Source organism: Ovis aries, chromosome 9 (genome assembly GCF_016772045.2).
Source record: "Ovis aries strain OAR_USU_Benz2616 breed Rambouillet chromosome 9, ARS-UI_Ramb_v3.0, whole genome shotgun sequence".
NCBI lineage: Eukaryota > Metazoa > Chordata > Mammalia > Artiodactyla > Bovidae > Ovis > Ovis aries.
Genome location: NC_056062.1, coordinates 82,422,293 through 82,446,930, shown reverse-complemented (window position 1 = coordinate 82,446,930; position 24,638 = coordinate 82,422,293). Strand labels below are relative to the sequence as shown.

At 42.1% G+C, this 24,638-nt stretch overlaps 1 protein-coding gene across 2 annotated transcripts in view; it reads left to right on the top strand.

The window, feature by feature from the left end:
* The first annotated feature begins 10,113 nt into the window (after positions 1–10,113).
* Positions 10,114–24,638, top strand: part of INTS8 (integrator complex subunit 8) — a 47,249-nt gene continuing 32,724 nt past the window's right edge. Inside the window, exons 1-8 of one of the 2 annotated variants that reach the window (XM_027973212.2) lie at positions 10,114–10,396; positions 12,667–12,841; positions 14,471–14,611; positions 14,918–14,989; positions 15,703–15,754; positions 16,816–16,998; positions 20,266–20,373; positions 21,879–22,034. In XM_027973212.2, the coding sequence (XP_027829013.1) occupies positions 10,267–10,396; positions 12,667–12,841; positions 14,471–14,611; positions 14,918–14,989; positions 15,703–15,754; positions 16,816–16,998; positions 20,266–20,373; positions 21,879–22,034 (1,017 nt within the window). In that variant the 5' untranslated portion in view covers positions 10,114–10,266. The remainder of the gene's footprint in view (positions 10,397–12,666; positions 12,842–14,470; positions 14,612–14,917; positions 14,990–15,702; positions 15,755–16,815; positions 16,999–20,265; positions 20,374–21,878; positions 22,035–24,638) is intronic. The other variant, XM_042254462.1, reaches the window with a different exon arrangement.

Genomic DNA, 24,638 nt, shown 5'->3' with positions numbered 1-24,638 from the left:
GCTCCCCTCTGCTGCAATGGGGGCCCCAAAAGAGCCTTGTCCGGATTTCTTGACTGGCCTCTGGTCAAGTTCTGTTGACTGAGGAGGGCCAAGAAACCTGGTCAATGTCATTTCCCGATTATTCTAGTTTGTTTCAAGGAGACAGAAGCCAAGAGAGCATGGAATAGAGTCTTAACGTGAGGGTTTGGCATGGCAGTTCTAGAGCCCCGAGTGCACAGTGTATCAAGGACCCTTGTCGGGAATCCAGGCTACTATAGCAAGGATGGGCACCACAGTGGCTGGCCTGTGTTGAGGCCATGACCCTGGAGTCGGGTTCACGCAGGGAAGCATCCTGACTCCAAGGAGTATTTGGAGAATACTGCTTGGCACTAATGAATGGAAACCAAGTCAACCAAGTAAAGGGAAGTCTAGCCTCCCACAACAAATACCTGCAGAGGCTTGGTGGCCAATTGAGCCCCAGGCTAACAGAGTTATGACCAACCTAGCTGGTTATGATCAACCTAGATAGCATATTAAAAAGCAGAGATACTACTTTGGCAACAAACATCTGTGTAGTCAAGGCTATGGTTTTTCCAATAGTCATGTATGGATGTGAAAGTTGAAATACAAAGAAAGCTGAGAGCTGAAGAATTGATGCTTTTGAACTATGGTGTTGGAGAAGGCTCTTGAGAGTCCCTTGGACTGCAAGGAGATCCAACCAGTCCATCCTAAAGGAAATCAGCCCTGACTATTCATTGGAAGGACTGATGCTGAAGCTGAAACTCCAGTACTTTGGCCACCTGATGCGAAGAGTTGACTCATTTGAAAAGACCCTAATGCTGGGAAAGATTGAAGGCGGGAGAAGCGGACGACAGAGGATGAGATGGTTGGATGGCATCACCGACTCAATGGACATGAGTTTGAGTAAGCTCCAGGAGTTGGTGATGGACAGGGAGGCCTGGCGTGTGGCAGTCCATGGGGTCGACTGAGTGACTGAACTGAAGTGAACTAACAGAGAGGGGGCGGGCACCGCCGCCCACCGAGGAGGGCGGGCTGGCTGCTGAGGGTCAGGTCCTCTCCTGGCGCCCTGGAGCAATGGCTGCCCAGCCTGCCGCCCCCTGGCTCCGGCCCCGCGCGCTGCTGCTTCCTAGAAGGCTTCGCAGGGCCGCGGCCCCACGCCTTCTCGTCGCCTCCACGGAACCCTTGGAGGGCGTGCTGATGGCCTCGGGAGCTCAGCCTGGCGACCAGCTGCTCGCGGTGCCCCCGGGACCCCGCTGTTCGGGCGCGCCGGGTTTGAATTGCTTGGTCGGCAGCGGCTCCGCTGCGGCCCCGGGGACGCCAACGTGCGTGTGGAGGTGCCCCCGCCAGGTGGACACTGTAATCCCGCCGGCGGGCGGAGCATATGGCGCACCGTTCCCCGCGCGGGTCCCGGAGTCCCAGCTCCGCGGCTGCAGCCTGCGCCGCCGCCGCCCGGGGAGTGGAGGTGGTTGACGGTGTACCTCGACGTCGGGGCGCCGGGGATTCCGAGAGGGAGAGAGCCTGGGGCCTCGGGATGAGGGTTCTGGGGTCCTGTGGGTGATGCTCGTGCCCTTTCTCGAGTCCGTCCAGAGGCATTAATGTTCGCTCGCCGTGTTTTTTATTGTATGGGGCAGATGCAAGTAGCCAGCAATTAGGGGCAGAGCTGCAAAGACAAACGGAGTAAAACGTGCCGCAGGAGGCGCCCGGGACTCTGGCTCTTGGAAGCATTTATTGCAGGGACAAAGCTAGACTGCGTATTAAAAAGCAGAGATACCAGATACAAGTACTTTAGCCGGGCACGTGGTTTCCCTCCCTTGCAGCCTGGCACAGCAGCCAAATAAGTGCTGGCCAGTGGGCTATGAGCAAAAGTGGTGTGTGCAACTTCTTAGCATGTCCTCAAATGAAGGGGAATGCACCCTGCTGTGTCCCACTTACCGCCCCGCTCCCGCTTCTGGTAGCTGGAATGTGAACAGGGTGATCGGAGATGGTGCGACCAGGAGGTGAATACCAGACGCTAAGGATAAGCAGAGCTACAAAGATGAAAGGAGCCTGGGCTTCTGACATATTACCTCTGGGTCTCTTTCCTGCAAGAGCTATATGGACTTCATCTCTCTTTTATTAAATCTCTTGTTAATTTTTGACCAGCATATGTTCAGTGTAGTTAATGTGAAAGAAATCCCTATCTGGAAGAGATATCTGCACCCCTGTGTCCATTGCAGCCTTATCCACAATAGTCAAGACATGGAAACAGTCTAACTGTCCATCATGTGGTATATATATACAATTGAATATTAGCCATAAAAAAGAAGGAAATCCTGCCATTTTTGACACCATAGATTGACCTTGAGGGCATTATCCTGAGTGAAATAAGTCAGACACAGACAAATACTGCAAGATCTGACTTATATGTGGGATCTTCAAAAGTCATACTCATAGAAACAATAGAAATGTGGTTGCCAGGGATGGGGTGGGTGAGAGGAATGAGGAAATGTCGACCAAACTTTCATCAGAAGATAAATAAGCTCTGAGGATCTTACTGTAGCATACTGCAACTAACAATATTTCCTTGAAATTATATATTATATATGTTCTTGAAATTTGCTGAGAGACTAAGTCTTAAAACCCCATAAACAGAAAAGGTAACTATGTGAGCTAACGGATGTGTCACTGTGGTGATCATTTCACAAATATATATGGATCAGATCATCAAATTTTACACTTTAAATTTGTACAGTTTTGTCAATTATACCTCAAAGCTGGAGGGACAAAAAGCCAGCGTGATGTAACTGAGAGGAACCCACAGAAAATAAACATATATGTATTTTGCATTCCTGAGACTCTTTTATTGCACTGTCTCTAAACATTAAGTGTTAAATGTTTTTGTCTCAAAAAAAAAAACAAAAACCAAACTCTGAGAACTGCTGAAAAATAGGCAAGTTATAATTAACAGCTATGATTCCACATCTAAGCCCATCCTTTTTAAGTCTGTGGGGGTAGTTTATTCTGGGATCTGGCCTCCTCTTGAGGGGCAAGGTGTGATTTAAAGTGGCTGGCTGCTCCGGTGCCATTGTCATAGCTGACTGGCTGCTGCTTCCTGGAGCCTGGGGTGTGTGGCCGGCAGCCAGGCCACTGACAAGATCGGCAGCAGAGGCCCGATTGCAGCCCTCTCCACCCAGGCTTCCCCATTTAAGAGTGTGGTTCACAGAGTTCTTCCTCCAGAAAGCACTCCAGCAAAGGCACCATAAGTGTGGCAGTCAAGAGCCCAGCAGGAAATAGATAAACAGATGAGCAGCACCCTCTAAGAGGTGTGGGCGGCCACGAGGGGTCCGCAAAGGATGGGGCATCACCCAGGGCTGCTGCTGTTAATCCTGAAGAGGCCAAAGGGGCAGAAGATGTATTGGAATCAGGGGAGAGCTATACCCTTGAAGAGGGGCCACTGGACAGGAGCCACTGCCCAAAGTGAGATCCCATGGGTATGGGCAGGAAGGGGATTCTTGACCTCTCCCTCCTCTCTCTCCTCTCCTGCCCAGCTTCCCACTGAGTGACTCTAACTGGAAGCCAAAGGCAAGGGCACCCAGGTCGAAACCACCCCTTAGCACTTAGTTTATTTTCTTAGTGATGGACCAGTGGCCCCCCATCCCACCCCCTCACAGATAGGTACCACCTCCTCCCAGTTCTGTTAGGCCAGTGTGGATGATGAAATGCCATCTTTTCTCAGGCAGTGTGAGTTCCTGACAGTATGCTGTTGCTAGGCAACCTGTTACCCTGCGTAAGAAAAGCCAGCTCCTACAATTTAGCAAAGCACCACTTGCCCACAATAGTAGATATAATGGTCATCTGAATTAAATTCACCCATTTCAGTCCATTTTAGTTCGCTCATTCCTAGAATGTTGACGTTCACTCTTGCCATCTCCTGTCTGACCACTTCCAATTTGCCTTGATTCATGGACCTCACAGTCCAGGTTCCTATGCAATATTGCTCTTTACAGCTTCGGACCTTGCTTCTATCACCAGTCACATCCACAACTGGGTACTGTTTTTGCTTTGGCTCCATCCCTTCATTCTTTCTGGAGTTATTTCTCCACTGATCTCCAGTAGCATATTGGGTACCGGCTGACCTAGGGAGTTCCCCTTTCAGTATCCTATCATTTTGCCTTTTCATACTGTTCATGGGGTTCTCCTGGGTGTTCATTGGAAGGACTGATGCTGAAGCTGAAACTCCAATACTTTGGCCACCTCATGCGAAGAGTTAACTCATTGGAAAAGACACTGATGCTGGGAGAGATTGGGGGCAGGAAGGGAAGGGGACGACAGAGGATGAGATGGCTGGATGACATCACTGACTCATGTCCACTCACCGATGGACATGAGTTTGGGTGAACTCCGGGAGTTGGTGATGGACAGGGAGGCCTGGCGTGCTGCAATTCATGGGGTCGCAAAGAGTTGGACACGAATGAGCAACTGTACTGAACTGAACAGAAAGCACCACTTGCAAGAGGGATATTGACTTTGGAAATGGCAGCAATATGAGCTCAATATTACTGAATATCTCTCAGACCCCAGTGGTCAGTCCCCTTGAACACAAGGGATCCTCCAGGTGGTATCATGGTGGTGGAGGAGGTGATGGGGGCATAGCTGTAGCACAGGCAGCCCTGGCGCCAGTGAGAGGCAGGGAAATTGTGTTCATCTCTGGTGCCCCATTTCAGTCTTTTTTTCTACAACTTGATTCAAACTTTTTTTTGCCCTTGTTTTCTTTCTCCCATTTTTAGTCATGTTTGCATTGTGTATAATTCTATCAGTTCAGCTCAGTTCAATCACTCAGTCATGCAACCCCATTGACTGCAGCACACCAGGCCTCCCTGTCCATCACCAACTCTCAGAGTTTACTCAAACTCATGTCCATTGAGTTGGTGATGTCATCCAACCATCTCGCCCTCTGTCGTCCCCTTCTCCTCCTGCCCCCAGTCCCTCCCAGCATCAGAGTCTTTTCCATTGAGTCAACTCTTCTCATCAGGTGGCCAAAGTATTGGAGTTTCAGCTTCAACATCAGTCCTTCTAATGAACACCCAGGACTGATCTCCCTTAGAATGAACTGGCTGGATCTCGTTGCAGTCCAAGGGACTCTCAAGAGTCTTCTCCAACACCACAGTTCAAAAGCATCAGTTCTTCGGCACTCAGCTTTCTTCACAGTCCAACTCTCACATCCATACATGACCACTGGAAAAACCATAGCCTTAACTAGATGGACCTTTGTTGCCCAAGTAATGTCTCTGCTTTTTAATATGCTGTCTAGGGCATCCCTGGTGGCTCAGAGGTTAAAGTGTCTGCCTGCAATGCAGGAGACCTGGGTTCGATCCCTGGGTTGGGAAGATCCCCTGGAGAAGGAAATGGTAACCCCGTCCAGTATTCTTGCCTGGAGAATCCCATGGACAGAGGAACCTGGTGGGCTGCATACAGTCTATGGGGTCGCAAAGAGTTGGACATGACTGAGCGACTTCGCTTGCTATGTTGTTCATAACTTGTCTTCCAAGGAGTAAATGTCTTTTAATTTCATGGCTGCAGTCACCATCTACAGTGATTTTGGAGCCCAAAGAAATAAAGTCTGACACTGTTTCCACTGTTTCCTCATCTATTTGCCATGAAGTGATGGGACCAGATGCCATGATCTTCGTTTTCTGAATGTTGAGCTTTAAGCCAACTTTTTCACTCTCCTCTTTCACTTTCATCAAGCGGCTCTTTAGTTCTTCTTCACTTTCTGCCATAAGGGTGGTGTCATATGCATATCTGAGGTTATTTGCTTATTTAGTTAGCAAATATTTATTGGGTGCCTGTCATGTGCCTAGGTTAACAGTGCAACCGCTGTCCTGCCCCTTCCCACCTACCATCACGAGTGTAGTCTAGCAGCGAAGTTAGCCTGTTCAGGAATTGCAAGGAGGTGAGGTGAGTGCCCCGATGGGGATGCCCAGTGCTATGGCAGCAGGGAACAGGGCTCAGGGAAGGCCTCAGAGAAAGTCAATGTAAGCATCAGGAATTTGTTTGATAGCTATAGGACTCACTTCTAATCCCTCCAGAGTTCTGTTTTTGGAAGCCTCTAGGAAGATGTGATTCAGTTCATTGTAGCAGGATAGCTTATGTAAAGAACAGATGACCTCCAATCACCAGGCTTGTGTTGGATGCCTCCTTCCTTACAGCAACGCATCAGAAGCAGGGGAATCTACGCCACGGGGAGACGTACTATCCACAAGCGGCCACAAGATGGCAGTGGATCCATCAGCAAAATACTTCACTGAATCATAATTGAACCATATTGTGTTGGCTTTTAAAAAAATTTCAGAAAAATATGAACTGAATTTAAATTTATTTATATTTATATGATTTTTCCCATGAAGTTATGGGACCAGATGCCATGATCTTCGTTTTCTGAATGTTGAACTTTAAGCCAACTTTTTCACTCTCCACTTTCACTTTCATCAAGAGGCTTTTTAGTTCCTCTTCACTTTCTGCCATAAGGGTGGTGTCATCTGCATCTCTGAGGTCAGTGGAAACAGTGTCAAACTTTATTTTTTGGGGCTCCAAAATCACTGCAGATGGTGACTGCAGCCATGAAATTAAAAGACGTTTACTCTTTGGAAGAAAAGTTATGACTAACCTAGATAGCATATTCAAAAGCAGAGACATTACTTTGCCGACTAAGATTTGTCTAGTCAAGGCTATGGTTTTTCCAGTAGTCATGTATGGATGTGAGAGTTGGACTGTGTAGAAGGCTGAGTGCCGAAGAACTGACGCTTCTGAACTGTGGTGTTGGAAAAGACTCTTGAGAGTCCCTTGGACTGCAAGGAGATCCAACCAGTCCTTTCTGAAGGAGATCAGCCCTGGGATTTCTTTGGAAGGAATGATGCTAAAGCTGAAACTCCAGTACTTTGGCCACCTCATGCAAAGAGTTGACTCATTGGAAAAGACTCTGATGCTGGGAGGGATTGGGGGCAGGAGGAGAAGGGGACAACAGAGGATGAGATGGCTGGATGGCATCACTGACTCGATGGATGTGAGTCTGAGTGAACTCTGGGAGTTGGTGATGGACAGGGAGGCCTGGTGTGCTGCGATTCATGGGATCACAAAGAGTCGGACACGACTGCGACTGAACTGAACTGATGGTTTTTCAGAGATCTTTTATGAAAAAATCTTTAGGGTACACTGCCTGTGTGCTCAGTCATGTCTGACTCTTTGGGACCCCATGGACTGTAGCCTACCAGGCTCCTCTGTCCATGGGATTCTCCAGGCAAGAATACTGGAGTGGGTTGCCATTTCCTCCTCTAGGGGATCTTCCCAACCCAGGAATCGAACCCAGATCTCCTGTGTCCATGGGACTGTCCTGGCAAATATACTGTGCTGGAGCAGGTTGCCATTTCCTCCTCCAGGGCATCTTCCCTACCTAGGGATTGAACCCACTTCTCTTGTGTCTCCTAGATTGGCAGGTCAACTGTTTACCACTAGTGCTGCCTGGATACATAATAGTAATAATATCTATGCATTTTTTTCCCCCATTATAACTCTATTTTCCTAGTAGGGAGAACTGATTTCAGAAGGGAAAAGTTAATAACTTACTGGAAAACCAAGAATGCTGGGAGGATATAAGAGAAAATATTTTAAGCTCTCGTGAAGCTTCATATCATGAAGCTTTCCCGGGGAGACTATGACCAGCTACTGCTGTTTACCATCAGCATAAAACAGAAACTCCTACTTGAGTCCCTGTTGAGCACCTACAGAGTGCGACCCTTGCAAGATACTCTGTAACAGGTAACCATCATTGTAACAATGTTTGCTAGGATTCCAGTTACTCTCCTGATATTGCCACATCTGGTACCATCTCTTTTGTTAATTTTTTTCTTGACATAAAGTTAAGCACTCCAGTGCCTTTCAGGCCCTGTGACAGCCTTCAGGCCCTTTGATTAACAATTACTACAAGCTTCCCGTCCCATCTTCCTTTCCCTTCCTGCATTCCTTCTCGAAGGGGAGATGTAGCATCCAGCATCCGGGCAAAGTGAGGGGCTGCTGCATGCATGTCGACTTGCCTACTGTTAGAGTTTGCTGGGAAGGGGGCGAGCCTTGTTAGGTTGCAGGACTTCACTTTAAACTGGGACAGTCCTGGCCAAACCAGGAGAAGCTGGTCTTTCTACTGGTGTCCAAAGGAAACAAGGTAATCCAAGAAGGTTGGATTCTATGGAGGAAGTGTGGCAAAATATTAACAATCGAGGCATCTGGGCAAAATGGGTGTGAGAGGTCTGTACACTGTTCTTCCAACCAACCTGCAGGTTTATTACTATTAAAAAAAACACACACACACAACAGCAAGGTATCTTCTTTTTGGCCATGCTGTGGGGCTTGTAGGGTCTTAGTTCTTCGACCAGGGGTTGAACTCTGGGCTCATGACACGCAGCGATGAAAGTGCTGAGCCTTAACCACTGAGCGGCCAGCTAATTCCTGCAGTTCATTTTAGTCGCTCAGCTGTGTCCAACTCTTTGCCACCCCATGAACCGCAGCATGCCAGGTGTCTTCTTTATGAAGCAGAATGCTACGTTTGGCCTCTGGGTTCAGATAAAATGGAAACTCAAGTCCCTATTTTAATACTAACTAGATGTGTGATTGCCAACATCCGTTGGATTATCGAAAAAGCGAGAGTTCCAGAAAAACATCTATTTCTGCTGTACTGACTATGTCAAAGCCTTTGACTGTGTCAAAGCCTTTCAAAGCCTTTCACAATAAACTGTGGAAAATTCTGAAAGAGATGGGAATACCAGACCACCTGACCTGCTTCGTGAGAAATCTGTATGTAGGTCAGGAAGCAACAGTTAGAACTGGACATGGAACAACGGACTGATTCCAAATAGGAAAAGGAGTACGTTAAGGCTTTATATTGTCACCGTGCTTATTTAACTTATATGTAGAGTACATCATGAGAAACGCTGGGCTGGATGAAGCACAAGCTGGAATCAAGATTGCTGGGAGAAATAACAATAACCTTAGATATGCAGATGACACCACCCTTATGGCAGAATGTTAAGAACTAAAGAGCTTCTTGATGAAAATGAAAGAGGAGAGTGAAAAAGTTGGCTTAAAGCTCAACATTCATAAAACTAAGATCATGGCATCTGGTTCCATCACTTCATGGCAAATAGATGGGGAAACAGTAGAAACAGTGACTGACTTTATTTTTGGGGGGCTCCAAAATCACTGCAGATGGTGACTGCAGCCATGAAATTAAAGGATGCTTGTTCCTTGGAAGAAAAGTTATGACCAACCTAGACAGCATATTAAAAAGCAAAGACATTACTTTGCCAACAAAGGTCCATCTAGTCAAGGCTATGGTTTTTCCAGTAGTCATGTATGGACGTGAGAGTTGGAGTATAAAGAAAACTGATCGCCGAAGACTTGATGCTTTTGAACTGTGGTGTTGCAGAAGGCTCTTGAGAGTCCCTTGGACTGCAAGGAGACCCAACCAGCCCATCGTAAAGGAAATTCGTCCTAAATATTCATTGGAAGGACTGATGAAGCTGAAGCTCCAAAACTTTGTCCACCTGATGCGAAGAACTGACTCATTTGAAAAGATCCTGATGCTGGGAGGGATTGGGGGCAGGAGGAGAAGGGGATGACAGAGGATGAGATGGTTGGATGGCCTCATTGACTCCATGCACATGAGTTTGAGTAAACTCCAGGAGTTGGTGATGGACAGAGAGGCCATGGGGTCGCAAAGAGTCGGACACGACTGAGCGACTGAACTGAAATCTCAGAAATGGAAGTCGGAAAATTGACAATAAACAAAAACAGATTTGCCTAATCACAGTCTGAACCTGTAGCGTTCACTAACGTTTCCGAAGACTCTGGGGCCTGCCGATGAGGGTGTTCTGTCGGCTGACCAAGAAACCGCCGGGGAACAGGGCAAGCCAGCTGAGTGACGCAGCTCTCTCCCAAGCCGTCTCCCAGGGTAACTGGGAGAAGGCGTGGCCTGGACATCGGCCCCGCCCTCCTCCCTTCTCCAACTCGAATAACGATTGGTCTGCAGGCGCGGCGGGGGTGGGGTGGGGGCGGAACCAGGACTCCCAGCCTTGGCTGGGGGTCAGACCGCCATTTTGGTTTGTGTGGCTTTCCGGGACGTTCCGCGTGCCTTCTCGTTTCCGGGCGGTTCTGCACGTCAGAGGCCCCCGGGGCCCGCGTCCGAGCGTCAGGTTGGAGCCGGGAAGCGCCCCTGGGGGTAGCGGCGGCGGGGGCAGGATGAGCGCGGAGGCGGCGGACCGGGAGGCGGCCACCTCCAGCCGGCCCTGCACCCCGCCGCAGACCTCCTGGTTCGAGTTTCTGCTGCAGGAGTCGCTGTTGGAGAAACACCTGCGCAAGCCCTGCCCGGGTAAGCGCGGTCCCTGCGGCCCGAGGACTGCCCTCGGGGCTCCCGGAGCCCCGCGCCTTCCTCTGCCGCGACCCAACGACCCGGGGAGGCGGGCCTCGGGGCCGAGCTGTGGCGCCGCCCGGTCTCTGACTGGGCATCAAAACTGCCCGCGCGGGGCGCCGCTCCGGGAGGCCTAAGAAAAGCGGGAAACAGAGGCCCTCCCGCGCCCGCCACCTTTTCGTGTTTGCCGTCTTGTCGCCTCTCAGGTGACCGTAACTCGGGTTGGGGCCTCAGCCCTCCCCTGGGGAGTTTGGGCGGGGGGTGCGGTCTGCGGAGACATCGGCTGTTCAGAGGCTGGTCCTGACGTTGAATAACTATGTTAGGTCCCTATTTTAACTGTTTTATTCCTGAACGAACGGATTCTGCTGACTCAGTTATTCCAAAGTTGGGCTGTAAATCAAAGCGAAAACTTCTGAAAGCAGAAAATGCTGTCACAGTTGCAAGATGGTTATTGTATAATGATGTTCATGATTGATACCGCAGTTCAGGAGTGCTGTTTAGGGATGGTGGGAAATAACAGGTCTTTCTGGAAAGAGGTGATGGCTGAAAAGGTAAGTTCCTTGGGTGATAAATTGCTGACAAGAGTTCGAATCCAGATGTGTCTTGTTAAGTCTAATCCACTGGCCCGAACTGGTGGAGACTCCTGTGCGAGAAGTTGGTGTACTTCACGTGGGCGGTTTTACCACTATGTTGTATTAACGTGCTTTTAATTCAGTGCTTTTGATGAACGTTTGTTGAGTGTTTCTGGGTGCCAGGCTCTGTGCTTCGTAGCTGCATTCTCGTTTAATTCCGTCTTCATGATAATCCTGTGAGGTAGGTGATCCTCTATTTTGCATTGACAGGAACAGGTGCAGAGAGGTAACTTGATGCAAGTCCCACTAATTAAGCGTTAAAGCAGTGATTTTAAACATGGTATTTCTTTCCCCTAATTGACAATTGTTGTTTGCTGCACTGAAATCTGTAACCATTATGTTCTGTGGTCTAAAGTGCTTTTGTCTGCAAAAATCTGTTATCTTTCCTTCGTACATCCTTCCTGATCTTTCGTTTTAATAGCCAGGCACACTTCTTGGGAATTATAATCCTTAGTCATTGTAACTGCACAACTGTTTGGGTCCCCTTTTTTATCCCTTAACTTTCAAAAATGAAGAATAGTTGATTTGTAATGTTTTAGGTGTACAGTGCAGTGATTCAGTTATATGTAGACACCTGTTCCTTTTGAGATTGTTTTCCATTGTTTATGGGCTTATTTGCTCAGTCATGTCCGATTCTTGCGACCCCATGAACTATAGCCTACCAGGCTCCTCTGTCCATGGGATTCTCCAGGCAAGAATACTGGAGTGGGTTGTCACAGGTTATTAAAATAACCTATTGGAGTATAGTTCAATATCGAGTATAGTTCCCTGTGCTATGTAGTTTTGATATATTAATATTGAATATAGTTTCCTGTGCTATATAGTAGGTCCTTGTTGTCTGCCTTATGTATATTTGTGTGTATCTGTTAGTCCCAAGTTCCTGATTTATGCCTGCCCCCCAGCCCCTTTGGTAACCATAAATTTGTTTTCTTTCTGACTCATTTCTATTTTGCAAGTAAGTTCATTTGTATTTTTTTTTTTGATTCCACATAAAAGTGATGTCATATGACATTTGTGTTTTACTGACTTTACTTAGTATGATGATCTCTAGATCCATCCACGTTGCTGCAAATGGTATAATCTCATTCATTTTTATGGCCAAGTATTATTTCACTGTGTATATGTACTGCGCATTCTTTATCCATTCATCTGCCAGTGGACATTAGGTTCCTTCAGTGTATTGGTTATTGTAAGTAGTACCACTGTGAACACTGGTGTGATGTATCTTTTCAAATTAGAGTTTTCATCTTTTCTGGACATATGCCCAGGAGTGAGATTGCTGGATATTAATTAAAGTTATTTTCTATTAAAAGTTATTTCCATTCCAATAATTATTAAAAAATTAATTAATTTTTTAAACTAACCTCTATTTTTTTCATATTTGTAGACTTTTAGACGGTGGCCATTCTCACCATTGTGAGTTGATTGATTCCTCTGTGTAGTTTGATTTGTCTTTCTCAAATAGTGATACAGAGTATCTTTTCAAGTGCCTGTTGGCCTATTTGGATTCCTTTTGTGGCCAGAAAACAATAGGGTGAATCCTTTTGCATCTTTGTAATTAGACCTTAAGTTCAAGAATTGCTTTCTTTTAAATCCTAGATCCTGCACCAGTTCAGCTTATAGTCCAGTTTTTGGAACAGGCTTCCAAACCTTCAGTTAATGAGCAAAACCAAGTTCAACCTCCACCTGATAACAAGAGAAATCGTGTTTTAAAGCTACTTGCTCTTAAAGTTGCTGCACATTTGAAATGGGACTTAGACATATTAGAGAAAAGGTATACAAGATTTAAATGAATTTTAAAAAAAGATTTAAATGAATTTATTTTGAGAACTGTTAAGATATTTTGGTTTATTTCAGTATGTGTTCTTGTAATATGGGTCTTTAAAGTGAAAACTATTTTTCTATGAATTCTTGGTAAAATATAGAAGTATTTTTCAAACAGTATAAGAAAATATTTGACTGTTGAATGAATTTAAATCACCTTTTAAAGTATAAACTTGGTGTTACCAATAATGAGCCCATTTGTTATTATTCTTATTTTTTTGACGTGATAAGTAGAGAAAATCCACGCCTAAACAGTTTTAAATCTTCATTTTACTTTTACATATCTGAAGAAAATAAAAATTAGTGAATCGTATGTACTATTATGGTACATATTATCTTTGTTGAATAATTCATTTAATTTTACCAGTCATAAATCAGTCACTGTCTCTTAAACTTTTAAACTATCTTACTAGAATCAGTGGTTATTTGTTTATAAATAAATATTTCAAGTGCATTGTTATATAATGATTTGTTTTTACCCCCTTCTCACAATTTATAGAGAAATACTTTATAGAATATTTGGAGAAATTCAGAAAATAAGAAATAATAGGGGAGGGGAAAGAAGTGTTTTTAACATTTTTGTGTAATTTTTGTTGTTTTCCTCCGTATATTTTTAAACAAAGTTGTGAACATACCTGTATACTGTTTTGATTTTTGGTTATTTCATATAGCAGGATATCATGAGCATTTCCCCAGTTTGGTTTTTGGAGATTATCCATTGTATAGATAATTTATTAATTGTTCCTCTATTGACAGTTTTTTAGTTTTTCTCTAGTTTTTCACTTTTATGAATCATAGAGCTTTAAAATGTCTTTGTCCATAAGCTTTATATGAATTTCGAGTTGCGTCTTTAGTATAGATTGTTAAATTGCCAGGTCAAGTGGTGTAAACATTGTTAAAGCTCATTATGCATATACTGGATTGATTTCCAGAGAGTTATCGTTTATACTCGCACTAGTAGTATTTGAACACTTTTTTCACCATATATTTTCCAGCATTATTAGGATTAAAAAAGTTTGTTCTTTAAGGAGGAGCTTATCTGTTAATAGACTCAAGGCTTATCACCAGACAGCAATGTGTGCAAAACAGTATGATGTGTATGATAGAGTTGGAAAATTGAGCACTTGACTGGATATTTAATGATAAACAATAATTTATTAGGTGTGAAATTTATACTGTCATTATGTTAGTCAGTAATTTTTCGGAGATATGTTCTGAAATACTTGGGAAGAAATGATTTACTATTGGGAATTTGCTTTACAGTAATATGGAAAGGAGGGAAGTGTGTGAGAGTAGAGATGAAACAAGATTGGCCATCAGTTGCTAGTTGTTGAAGCTGGATGATGGGCACATTGGTGTGTATTATATTATTCTGTGTACTTTTGTATTTATTTAAATTGTTTTCGTAAGAAAAGCTTAAAAGTTCTTTTGGTAAATTTTCATTTACGTTGTTGAGACAGGTTAATAGAATGGCCCTGTGGATTTATTACTAAAACAATATAATTATTTTTAGCAAAGTACTGAATTGTGCATTGCGTCCTTGCACAACTTATGTGTCTTTTGATTCTTCCTTTTTAAGTTTGTCTGTTCCAGTATTGAATATGTTGTTGAATGAACTGCTGTGCATCAGTAAAGTTCCTCCCGGGACAAAGCACATAGATATGGATCTGGCCACTTTACCTCCAACCACCGCCATGGCCATACTTCTCTACAATAGATGGTAAATGTTTCATGAACCTAAAATGTGCTGGGCAGCCTTTCTTTAATTGCATTATAACTTGAGGGATGTGCTTCTAAGTCATTCCAGGGATCTCTCAGAGGATCTTGGGAATAGTGAATCTGATGGTGGAGAAGATTATGACTACATAGATGAAAAGCTTTCTGATAGAGAAGTGGATGACTTATAAAGTTTTTATTGTATGTCAGAATTTTGGATAGTTTATAAGTCTTCTAGGAAGTACTACAAAAATACTTGAAGTGACATTTATAATGTATTAAATTTTGTTTTTGTCTTTTTTTTTTAAAGGGCAATTAGGACAATTGTTCAAAGTAGTTTTCCTGTTAAACAGGCAAAACCTGGACCTCCTCAGTTAAGTGTGTAAGTTGGCCAATAAAGACCCTTACTTGGCACTTTTTTGTCAGTTTTTTCTTTTTCTGCAAGTTTTTAAGAACTCTTGGTACAGAAGGAAAAAAGCAGAAATCAGGGCAGAAGGCCTGCATGCAGGTAGTTTTGGAGGGATTAGAAGGGTGAGAGAATCAGACAGGGCTTTGGATAACTAGAGTAGAGAGCTCTGAAAAAGGAGGGGAGCACTTTGTAAACTGTGCCTTTCATCTTAATGTTAGCTGACCTGCTTTCAGAATTAAGATTGTTTTCATTTAATTAAATTTACATGAAAAAGATATGTTTGTTCTGTATGTGGGAAATTTTAATTTAGAGTGCAAAAGTTAAGTACAATAGTTTGATCAGGTCTGGAGTTTTAAACCTAGTTCTTAAATTCCAAGTAGTAGTAATTTACCCAAATTTGGAGCTAGAGTGTACATCAAGTTTCTAACTTGATGTAAATAAGCTTTTGCTGCCAGAAAGTTTTATTTTTAAACTGAGTTTTTTTTTTAATGCAAAGCAAATGAAAAAATAATGGTAAATAAAGGAACATCATCATAATTGAGTTTACTTTTGAAGCATGAAAAGAAATAGCATTAAAAGCATTTTTATTTATTTAAATTCAATCTCACTGTCAAGAATGATCTTTAAGTTTTGAATTTTCAGTCTTTCAAGTAATATTTGGTACTCTTCTATCATTTCTTTTTTAGTATGAATCAGATGCAACAGGAGAAAGAACTAACGGAAAATATTTTGAAAGTGGTGAGTATTGGTATCGGTTACACCGTAACCTTTCTGGGATGTATTATATTTAGAGCATGTGTATATGCTTCTTCTAATCTTATATATATTAAGAGTTGGCTTGCTTTAGATGTGATAACATTTAGACTTTGTTAGAACATAATTTGATAATACTCTAAATTGACACTTTTTAATGTTGATGAGAGTACTTGGCCGCTAGTTTTGTTGTCAGATATTTCATAGTGCTTTAGCAGATGTGAGAAGTCACTCTTATAGGTGTTTTCTTTATATTCTTTTATATCCTCCCAAAATTCTGTAGTAAACATGTATCTTAAAATTACTTTTATTTTAAAAATGATTTTTACAAATATTAGTTTATTTTTACTCTTTTTTTGGCCATGCTGTGTGGCGTTTGGGATCTCAGTTTCCCAATCAGATTAAATCCAGGCCGCCGCAGTGAAAGTGCCAAGTGCTAACTATTGGACTGCCAGAAATTCCCTAAAACTACTTTTATATTCAGAAAAATACAGTTACTTTTTAAATTGCTTTGGTCAACATAAAAGTAGAAACCATAATTTAAAAATGATCTCTTTAATTCTTTATTTAATCTACAATATATCAGAGATACCACCCAAAGTGCAGAGGCTAGGAAAGGAGAAGGAAGGTAACCATCTGTATCTATATACAACAGATAATGTATTTTGAATGTGAAAGCAAAAAATGTGTCATTTTATTATTATTATCTAATGCCTAGTAAAAATGACTGGCACGTCAAAGCATACAAAACATTTCTTGAATACATCAATGGAACGGTGCAAATCTTAAACATTTTTCATCGGTAACTTTTATATAAAAGATGTCAATCTTCCAGTTTGTGTTTTCAATTTCACAATAGGAACCTTGTGGATTTTAAAATCTTAAGATAATTTTCACAAATATAATTTCACTCTTGCTACGTTAGATGCATTTTAAAAATAGACTAGTACATTAAGCTGCTAAGTATCCTATAAATATTTTTTGGTTGATATAGTCCAGTATTGCCATTTTTGTATTTTAAAAATTTGCTTATTGAACTTTTGTAGCTAAAAGAACAAGCTTCTGATTCTATCCTGGTACTAGAGGCAGCCCTTAAGTTAAACAAGGATCTTTATGTCCACACAATGAGAACACTGGACTTACTGGCCGTGGAGCCAGGCATGGTAAACGGAGAAACTGAGAGTTCCACTGCTGGACTGAAAATCAAAACCGAGGAGATGCAGTGCCAGGTATTTATTTCAGTGTTTAATCAATGCATGGCAAATTTTTGGAAAATCTTACATAAAATCATCCTTGTATTTTTAATTAGAGCTTATTTCTGCCCTTGTCCCTTTGATTTTACTTCCGATGTTTATTAAAACTTTGCATTATAGTTAATTGTGAATTTTATAAGACCTCCCTTGAAAATTTTCTGAAAGAAATGGAAGGAAAATTTCATGCGATCTTTTGTTTTCAAACTAGTTTCCTCGTTATATTTAAGAGACTGACAATGCAGGGAGTAATAATATGAATGAACTGACTTAACAGTTCATTCACATTGTAAGAAATCTAATCAGACCGAGAAAACAGAACAAAACTGATATTGCGCTAGATCTTGAAAAATGTAGGCTCCTAGAGAAATACCCAGTTTTTCAAGGATCTTAAGGCTGCCTGCGCTCCGTAACTCTGTAGTTCCTTTGCTGCTTTCAGTTGTTTTTTGTTGTTAGATATTTTATGTGTTGATAGCTTCTTTTTCCCTGCTTGATTGTAAGCTCTTTGAGGTCTCTCTCTCTTTTTAAAAATATATTTGTATTTTGCATCTTCCGTACTTTCTAGCACAGAATCTTGAGTAGAATAGAAATTTTAAAAGAATTAATGATTGCCTGTGGAGGGCCACTACAATAGAGCCTTTCACGTTCTATATTTTCTTCATTGTGTGAACTGGCATAACATTCTTAAAAGTTAATCTTTTTGGCTGCGCTGGTTCATTGTAGCTGCTTGCGGGCCTTCTCTAGTTATGCCGAGTGGAGGCCACTCTCTATTTATGGTGGCTTCTCTTCTCGTGGAGCACGGGCACTTGGGCTTGAGTAGTTGCGGCTCATAGCCTCTGGAGCACAGGCTCAGTAGTTGTGGTGCATGGGCTTAGTTGCCCCAAGGTGTGTGGAATCTTCCTGAACCAGGGATCCAACCCACATCCCCTGCATTGGCAGACAGGTTCTTAACCACTGGGCCACCAGGGATGTCTGGCATGACTTCTTTTATCACTATTTCCCAATCTTGAAAGAGCAGAAATACCTCTGACTTTAAAAGGGTTGAGAGGTACCTTTTCAGATTAGCTGGTTCTGGAGTTAAAGATAATCCCTTCTCAAGACTTGCTGAGATGGAGTCTCATCGAGTAGGAGTCATGAGGCACTGCAGTTGGTAACCACTTCAAGGGCTCCCCAGTGGCTCAGCAGTAAAGAATCTGTCTGCCAGTGCAGAAGACGCAGGTTCGGTCTCTGGGTCAGGAAGATCTGCTGGAGAAGGAAATGGCAACCCCCTCCAGTGTTCTTGCCTGAGAATCCCACGGACAGAGGAGCTTGGTGGGCTGCAGCCCATGGGTTTGCGAAAGAGTTGGATACAACTGAGCAACTGTACAGCAACAACAACTCTGTCTTGGCCTGGAAAGGGGAATATGTATCTATAATATGTGTGCATATATAGGTGTGCTTGTGTGTATATAAATCTTTACAATACACTTATTTTAAACTTTAGCAAAAAAAAATAAAATAAAATAAACCTTAGCACTCCTTTACCCTAGATGGAAGGAAGCACTTTAGAATGAAAATCTGCCTAACATTAAGTATGGACTAAATAGTGTAAAGCAGTATTCTAGAGTCTGAGGAAGAATTAATCTTGATTTGTTGAACAGGACAGAATAGTATCTATAGTCCGTATCAGTGAAGAGTAGTTTGGTCAGGAGTATCGGAGACTTACATCTTAGGGATTTGAAAGAGGAATGAGTATCTGTTGGCTCAGGTTGGTTTGGTGCAAATGGAAATAAACGATGTGGAATGAAATTTATTTCTACATCTGATGTGAATGGGGAGTTGAGAAGACTGGTGTGTTAGAAATAGAGAAGAATAGAGAGGTTTGGAGAGAGAAGGTAGTCCAGATTCTGAGATCCTTTAAAATCAGCCCGTGGGGTTTGAACTTTCTCCTCCTCGGGGGAATAAGTTGAAGGCTTTTTTAAAAAGTCAGATCGAGAAGACAGAGCAGTCAGCCTTGTGAGGAGTAAATTTGTGATAGAATATTAGGAACCTAAGGGTCTGGCTTCAAGTCTGGACTCTGCCAGTGCTTGTTTATATGCTTTCAAGTAGAAATGTCGCTTCCTGGGCCTTAGTATTCTTGTTCATAAAATGGCCAAGTTCAACTTAGTCTTTGAATTCTGCATTAGGTAAATCTAGGTGTCTGTTTAAGAATGCTCCTGGAAGAATGTACAGATTCTGTTAGACAGCTGGAAATGAGCTATCATTTTATACTCATTCGTTCAGATTTTTCAGTATTTTATTCTGGCCAGTTCTTTGATAGTACACATTTGCCCCTCCTACCCTTTTGGAGACACCCCTGTGGCTGTCCCCTTTTTCATTGTTAGAAGAATCCCCTACCTTCTGAGTCTTGATGGGAGGGAGACCCTGTTTCCTGTAATAAAACTGACAACTCCAAATATTCGTGTTCTCTAGCCTTATCCTGCTGGAGGTGTGACAGAGACATTTAGATTGAATTAAGAGCTAGCTGGGCTCTCCTGGTGGCTCAGCAGTCAAGAATCTGCCTGCAAATGCAGAAGCCACAGGAGATGTGAGTTTGATCCCTGGGTTGGGAAGAACTCCTGGAGAAGGGCATGGCCACCCACTCTAGTACTCTTGCCTGGAGAATTCCAGGGACAGAGGAGCCTGGCGGGCTTCAGTCCATGGGGTCGCAAGGAGTCAGACACTACTGAAGCGACTTAGGACACACGCAGGAGCTTGCTAGTGAGTCAGCGAAGTGGGATGATGGAGCATCCATTGTGATGGTGAGTGACTCCAGCAGTGACAGGTAGGTCTAGTTCCCGGCAGTCCCGGCAGGAGCGGAGCTGCTGCTTTCAGTGTCTGGTCCTGCTGGCTGCAGTTGCCAGGATCTGTGGTGTTGGCTGTTGAGATGGCTGCGCAGTGTTTCACTGCATCAGTTGCAGCTCTTGTTCTGGCTGCTTGCCTCCCATCCCCCGTTTGTTTTCCAGGCCTGATTCTTTGGCTTTCCCAATAATTCTGTAGGTCACCTGAGGTCTTACCAGCAAGTCCTCTTAAGTCAGTCAGAGTTGATTTCTGTTGCTTGTGACTAAGAACGTTAACTGTTTTACTGCTCATTGAAATGTTTTTTTTTTTTTTTTCTTTTTTGCTACGTGTGTAACTATGTTGCTGAGATAAAGGTGATTTTGAGTTTTGTCAGCTCTTAAGTTCATGAAAAATCACTGAGCAAATTGGTATTCATTACCATTTTAGGTGTGTTATGATTTGGGTGCAGCATACTTCCAGCAAGGCTCTACAAATCCAGCTGTCTATGAAAATGCCAGAGAAAAATTTTTTAGAACCAAAGAACTAATTGCAGAGGTAAATACAGTCATAACAGTCACGTGATTTTCAGTCCTTTAAAACATCTGTATATTTTTTGGCTTTCATTTTTTGATGATTAAAAAACTGTTCATTGTAGTAAATTTGATAGTTCAAAAAACTAATGGAAATATTTTAAAAAATCTGTAATACTGCTGCCTGGAAATAATCCCTTTTGCAGTTTTAGCTTTTTTTTTTTTTTAACAGTTTTTGTTCTTTATGTTTTTATACAGTTAAGCTCATGCTATTTTGTATCTTGCTAAAATGTTAGAATAGATATTTTAAATATATCTATCCTATTCTGTTATATATAGATGTGCTGTGATTTTATCTTCCTAATGGTTGAGCATTTAGATAGTTTGCTGTTCTTATTTATTATAAAGTTGCAAAATTTATATCTCCAAGCATAAATTTTTGTTTGGACATTAGATAGAGTTAAATTCCTGCAAGTAGAATTACAATGTCAGTGGTCATTAATTTTTTTAAATGATGTAATATACAAATTGATTTCTAGGTACATATCTGGGTACAAATTGATTTCCGAGGGCTCTGCTATTAGCAGTGAAGTTTTTTTAATTGCTAATTTGATATTTATCTAGAATATCTTTTAAAAATTTGTGTTTCCTTAATTCCTAGCAGGGCAAAGATTTTCATGTGTTTGTTGTTTACATTTTTCTTTTCATGATTCACACAATTGAATTTTAAAGTATATAACTAGGTTTTTATATGCCTGGTGGCCAGAAAAATTCCCACTTCAATCTTTCCTTTCTTCACCAGAAACACTGAATAAATGCACTAGAGATGTCTTTTATTGGGAATTCTCATTTTAATTTGCCTGGGGAACTCATCAGATTTCTAATTTTATGGCATTTGGGATATAGTAATTTAAAACTAATTTTTTTTTAAAGTATGTCTTAAAAAATTTTTTTTCTGTTTTGGTGGAAATATTTATTTTTTCTGGTTGAGTGAAGATTAAGTTTTCTTCGTTGTCCCCCTTTAAATCTCTGCCAAGTATATGTATCAATATTTTAAAGTATTTTAATCTTTTTTTTTTTTAACAGTTTTCATTCTTTGTTAGTATCTTAATTGTTGTTATACCTACAGAGAGTGATAATAATGTCTACCTTTTTATGTTGGCCTGAAAACTCTAAACCAGAAGTCACCATACTTTTTTGTAAAGGGCTAAATAATAAATATTTTAGGCTTTGTGGGCCATATACAGTTTCTGTGGCATCGTCTAATTTGTTGTTGTTGTTGTTTTTTCCTCCCTTTACGACACTAAGGATTATTCTTAGGTCATGGAATCTATAAAAACAGGACATGGGCTGGTTTTGATCTGTGAGCAATAGTTTGCTGACCCCTGCTCTAAACCTTTAACTTTTTCATTTTTTATGGTTCCTATTTTCCATTGGTGTTTTTTTATACTGTTAAAATGCAGTAAATGGGTGCTAGACTATTGTTTCTATTACACTGATGGATAATGATATATACCTCTTACTTTACAGATAGGTTCATTATCTCTTCATTGTACCATAGATGAGAAGCGGTTAGCTGGCTATTGTCAAGCATGTGATGTTCTCGTACCGTCTTCTGATAGCACATCTCAGCAATTGACTCCATATAGTCAGGTCCATATTTGTTTGAGATCTGGCAACTATCAGGTAAGATGTATGATGGGGATACAGTAGTGTCATTGGAAAGCCCTGTAATCCAGACAGCAGAGTTCAAATCATGACATCACCATTTACAGTTGTGCCATTTGGGGCAAGTCAAACAGATTGGCCTATAAAATAGTTGTAATAATTAAGCTTTTTATGAGAATCAAATGAAAAGTTATAGTTTATAAACTCTTAAGGCAGAGCACTGGATAGATGTTGACTCATATTACTGACAATTACCCTGTCTTGAAGGTATAAAATTTGCCCATTTTAAGTACATTCTGTAAGAAACTCTGTAGGCAGAACTTATAACTTTTAAAATTACAGGTAGAGAACTTTTGGCTTTGTGGAGGCTAAAGATCTGAAAGTACGGTCTTTCAGCCTGACCTTATTAGCTGCCGCAAACAGTAAGACTGAAGGAGAGGGTGAGCAGAGCAGTTTTGGTCGGTTTGGATAGTCTGTTACATAGCCCACTTTTCCAGGGAGGCTGGTCGTCATCTCAGTTTTACTCATGAAAAGAGCTTAAATTAGTCTGTTGAGATTTTTTTGTTGCCCCCTCTGAATATATATCTGCAGCTTTGTAATGAAAATCACTGGGAGTTAGAATTTGTACTTTTAAAAAAAGCCTTCATTCTAGAAAGTGAACAGTGCCTTCATCTTATTAAATTCAAAACAAATTATGAAATGACAGTGCTATAATATACCTTTAGTTTTGTGTCTCCACAGTGGACTTTTAGCCTAGGTTTTTAGTTCATTTTTCTCAACTAGAGTTTTGGGGTTTTTTTTTTTCTTCAGAGAAAATAGAAGAGAGGAGACAGTGCTCCCTCCCCTGCCCTCTGGCCCTTTTTTTTTTTGCCAATTCTGATTTGCCCTAGGGAAGAAAAGTAAACTTTCTTGAAGGTGGATTTCAGCTATAAATGAAGTTATCAAACACAAGAGATCTTTCAGTTACATATCCCTAATACAGGCTTATGGGGAGTGGTAATCAATTATGATAAGATGTAGAATCTTTAAGACGGTCCCTGGCATAGTAAGACCCGTGCAGGCAAGAATGCCAGTTACAGATTGGCACATGTTACCACGTGTGCCATGCTCAGTCGCTCAGTCGTGTCTGACTCTTTGCAACTCCATGGACTGTAGGCCGCCAGGCTCTTCTGTCCATGGGGATTCTCCAGGCAAGGATACTGGAGTAGCTTGCTGTGCCCTTATCCAGGGGATCTTCCCAACCCAGAGATTGAACCCAGGTCTCCTGCATTGCAGGTGGATTCTTTACCAGCTGAGCCATCAGGGAAGCCCGCATGTTGCCATCGATGTAATAAAGGGCCATATGTACAGCTCAGGAGGTAGTGTAAGGATCGCTAGGAGAGGGGAAAGAGCGGTTTTGCTGCAACACTCGAATTTTGTCACTTTAGCTATATATGCAGGAGTGTCTTAGAAATCATATTTAGCTTTTTTGGGGGCGAGGGGATAGGATTCTCTGTAGCTGATGAGTTATGGGACAGCTGTAACAAATTGGTGTTCTAACATTTGGGAAGTGACTTGCTTGCTCCCATGTAGCTCATGTTTTGCTATGGAAGTGAAATAGTGGTTGCTCTGTGATTTTGAAACCATTTTTGTCAGTGCTCTTGTTGTAGAGCCGATTTAGCTATTTCCAGAAATCCCCGCATTGTCACCCCTACTTTCTTCTGTTGCTTGATAAAGAGCTGATAAACAACTGAGAAAAAAGACTATAAAAAGACTATGATAATATCATTTATTAGAATGATAAATTTCGTACAGTTCACTAATTTTAAACCATTTAACTTGATTAGACCAGTTTCTTAGCACACTGTTTTTTAGCTGAAATATTTCTGTTTTAGCGTTTTAAAAAGTTTGTTGTATGAAATCATGTTTAAAGTGGAGGAGAGGAGTTTTAAAAGTCTCTAATAACATAGCTGAATTACTACTTAATGATTCTTTTCTCACTTTTCACTTTTGGCCCATGATCTCCAATTTTAAAGAAGGGTAGTGGGGTGTTTTTGCCATTTCATACTGTCCATGGGGTTCTCAAGGCAAAAATACTGAACTGGTTTGCCATTCCCTTCCCCAGGGGACCACGTTTTGTCAGAACTCTCCACCATGACCCGTCCGTCTTGGATGGCTCTACACGGCATGATCCATAGTTTCGCTGAGTTAGACAAGGCTGTGGTCCATGTGATCAGTTTGGTTAGTTTTCTGTGATTGTGGTTTTCATTCTGTCTGCCCTTTGATGAATAAGGATAAGAGGCTTATGGAAGCTTCCTGATGGGAGAGACTGACTAGGGGGGAATCTGGGTCTTGTTCTGATGGGCGGGGTCATGCTTAGTAAATCTTTAATCCACTTTTCTGTTGATGGGCGGGGCTGTGTCCCCTCCCTGTTGTTTGGCCTGAAGCCAGACTGCTGACCCACCAGAGACTCCTGGACACTCACAGGCAAGTCTAGCTCAGTCTTTTGTGGGGACACTGCTCCTCACTTAGTCATGTATGCACGTGAGAGTTGGACCATAAAGAAGGCTGATGCTTTTGAACTGTGGTGTTGGAGAAGATTCTTGAGAGTCCCTTGGACTGCAAGGAGATTAAACCTGTCAA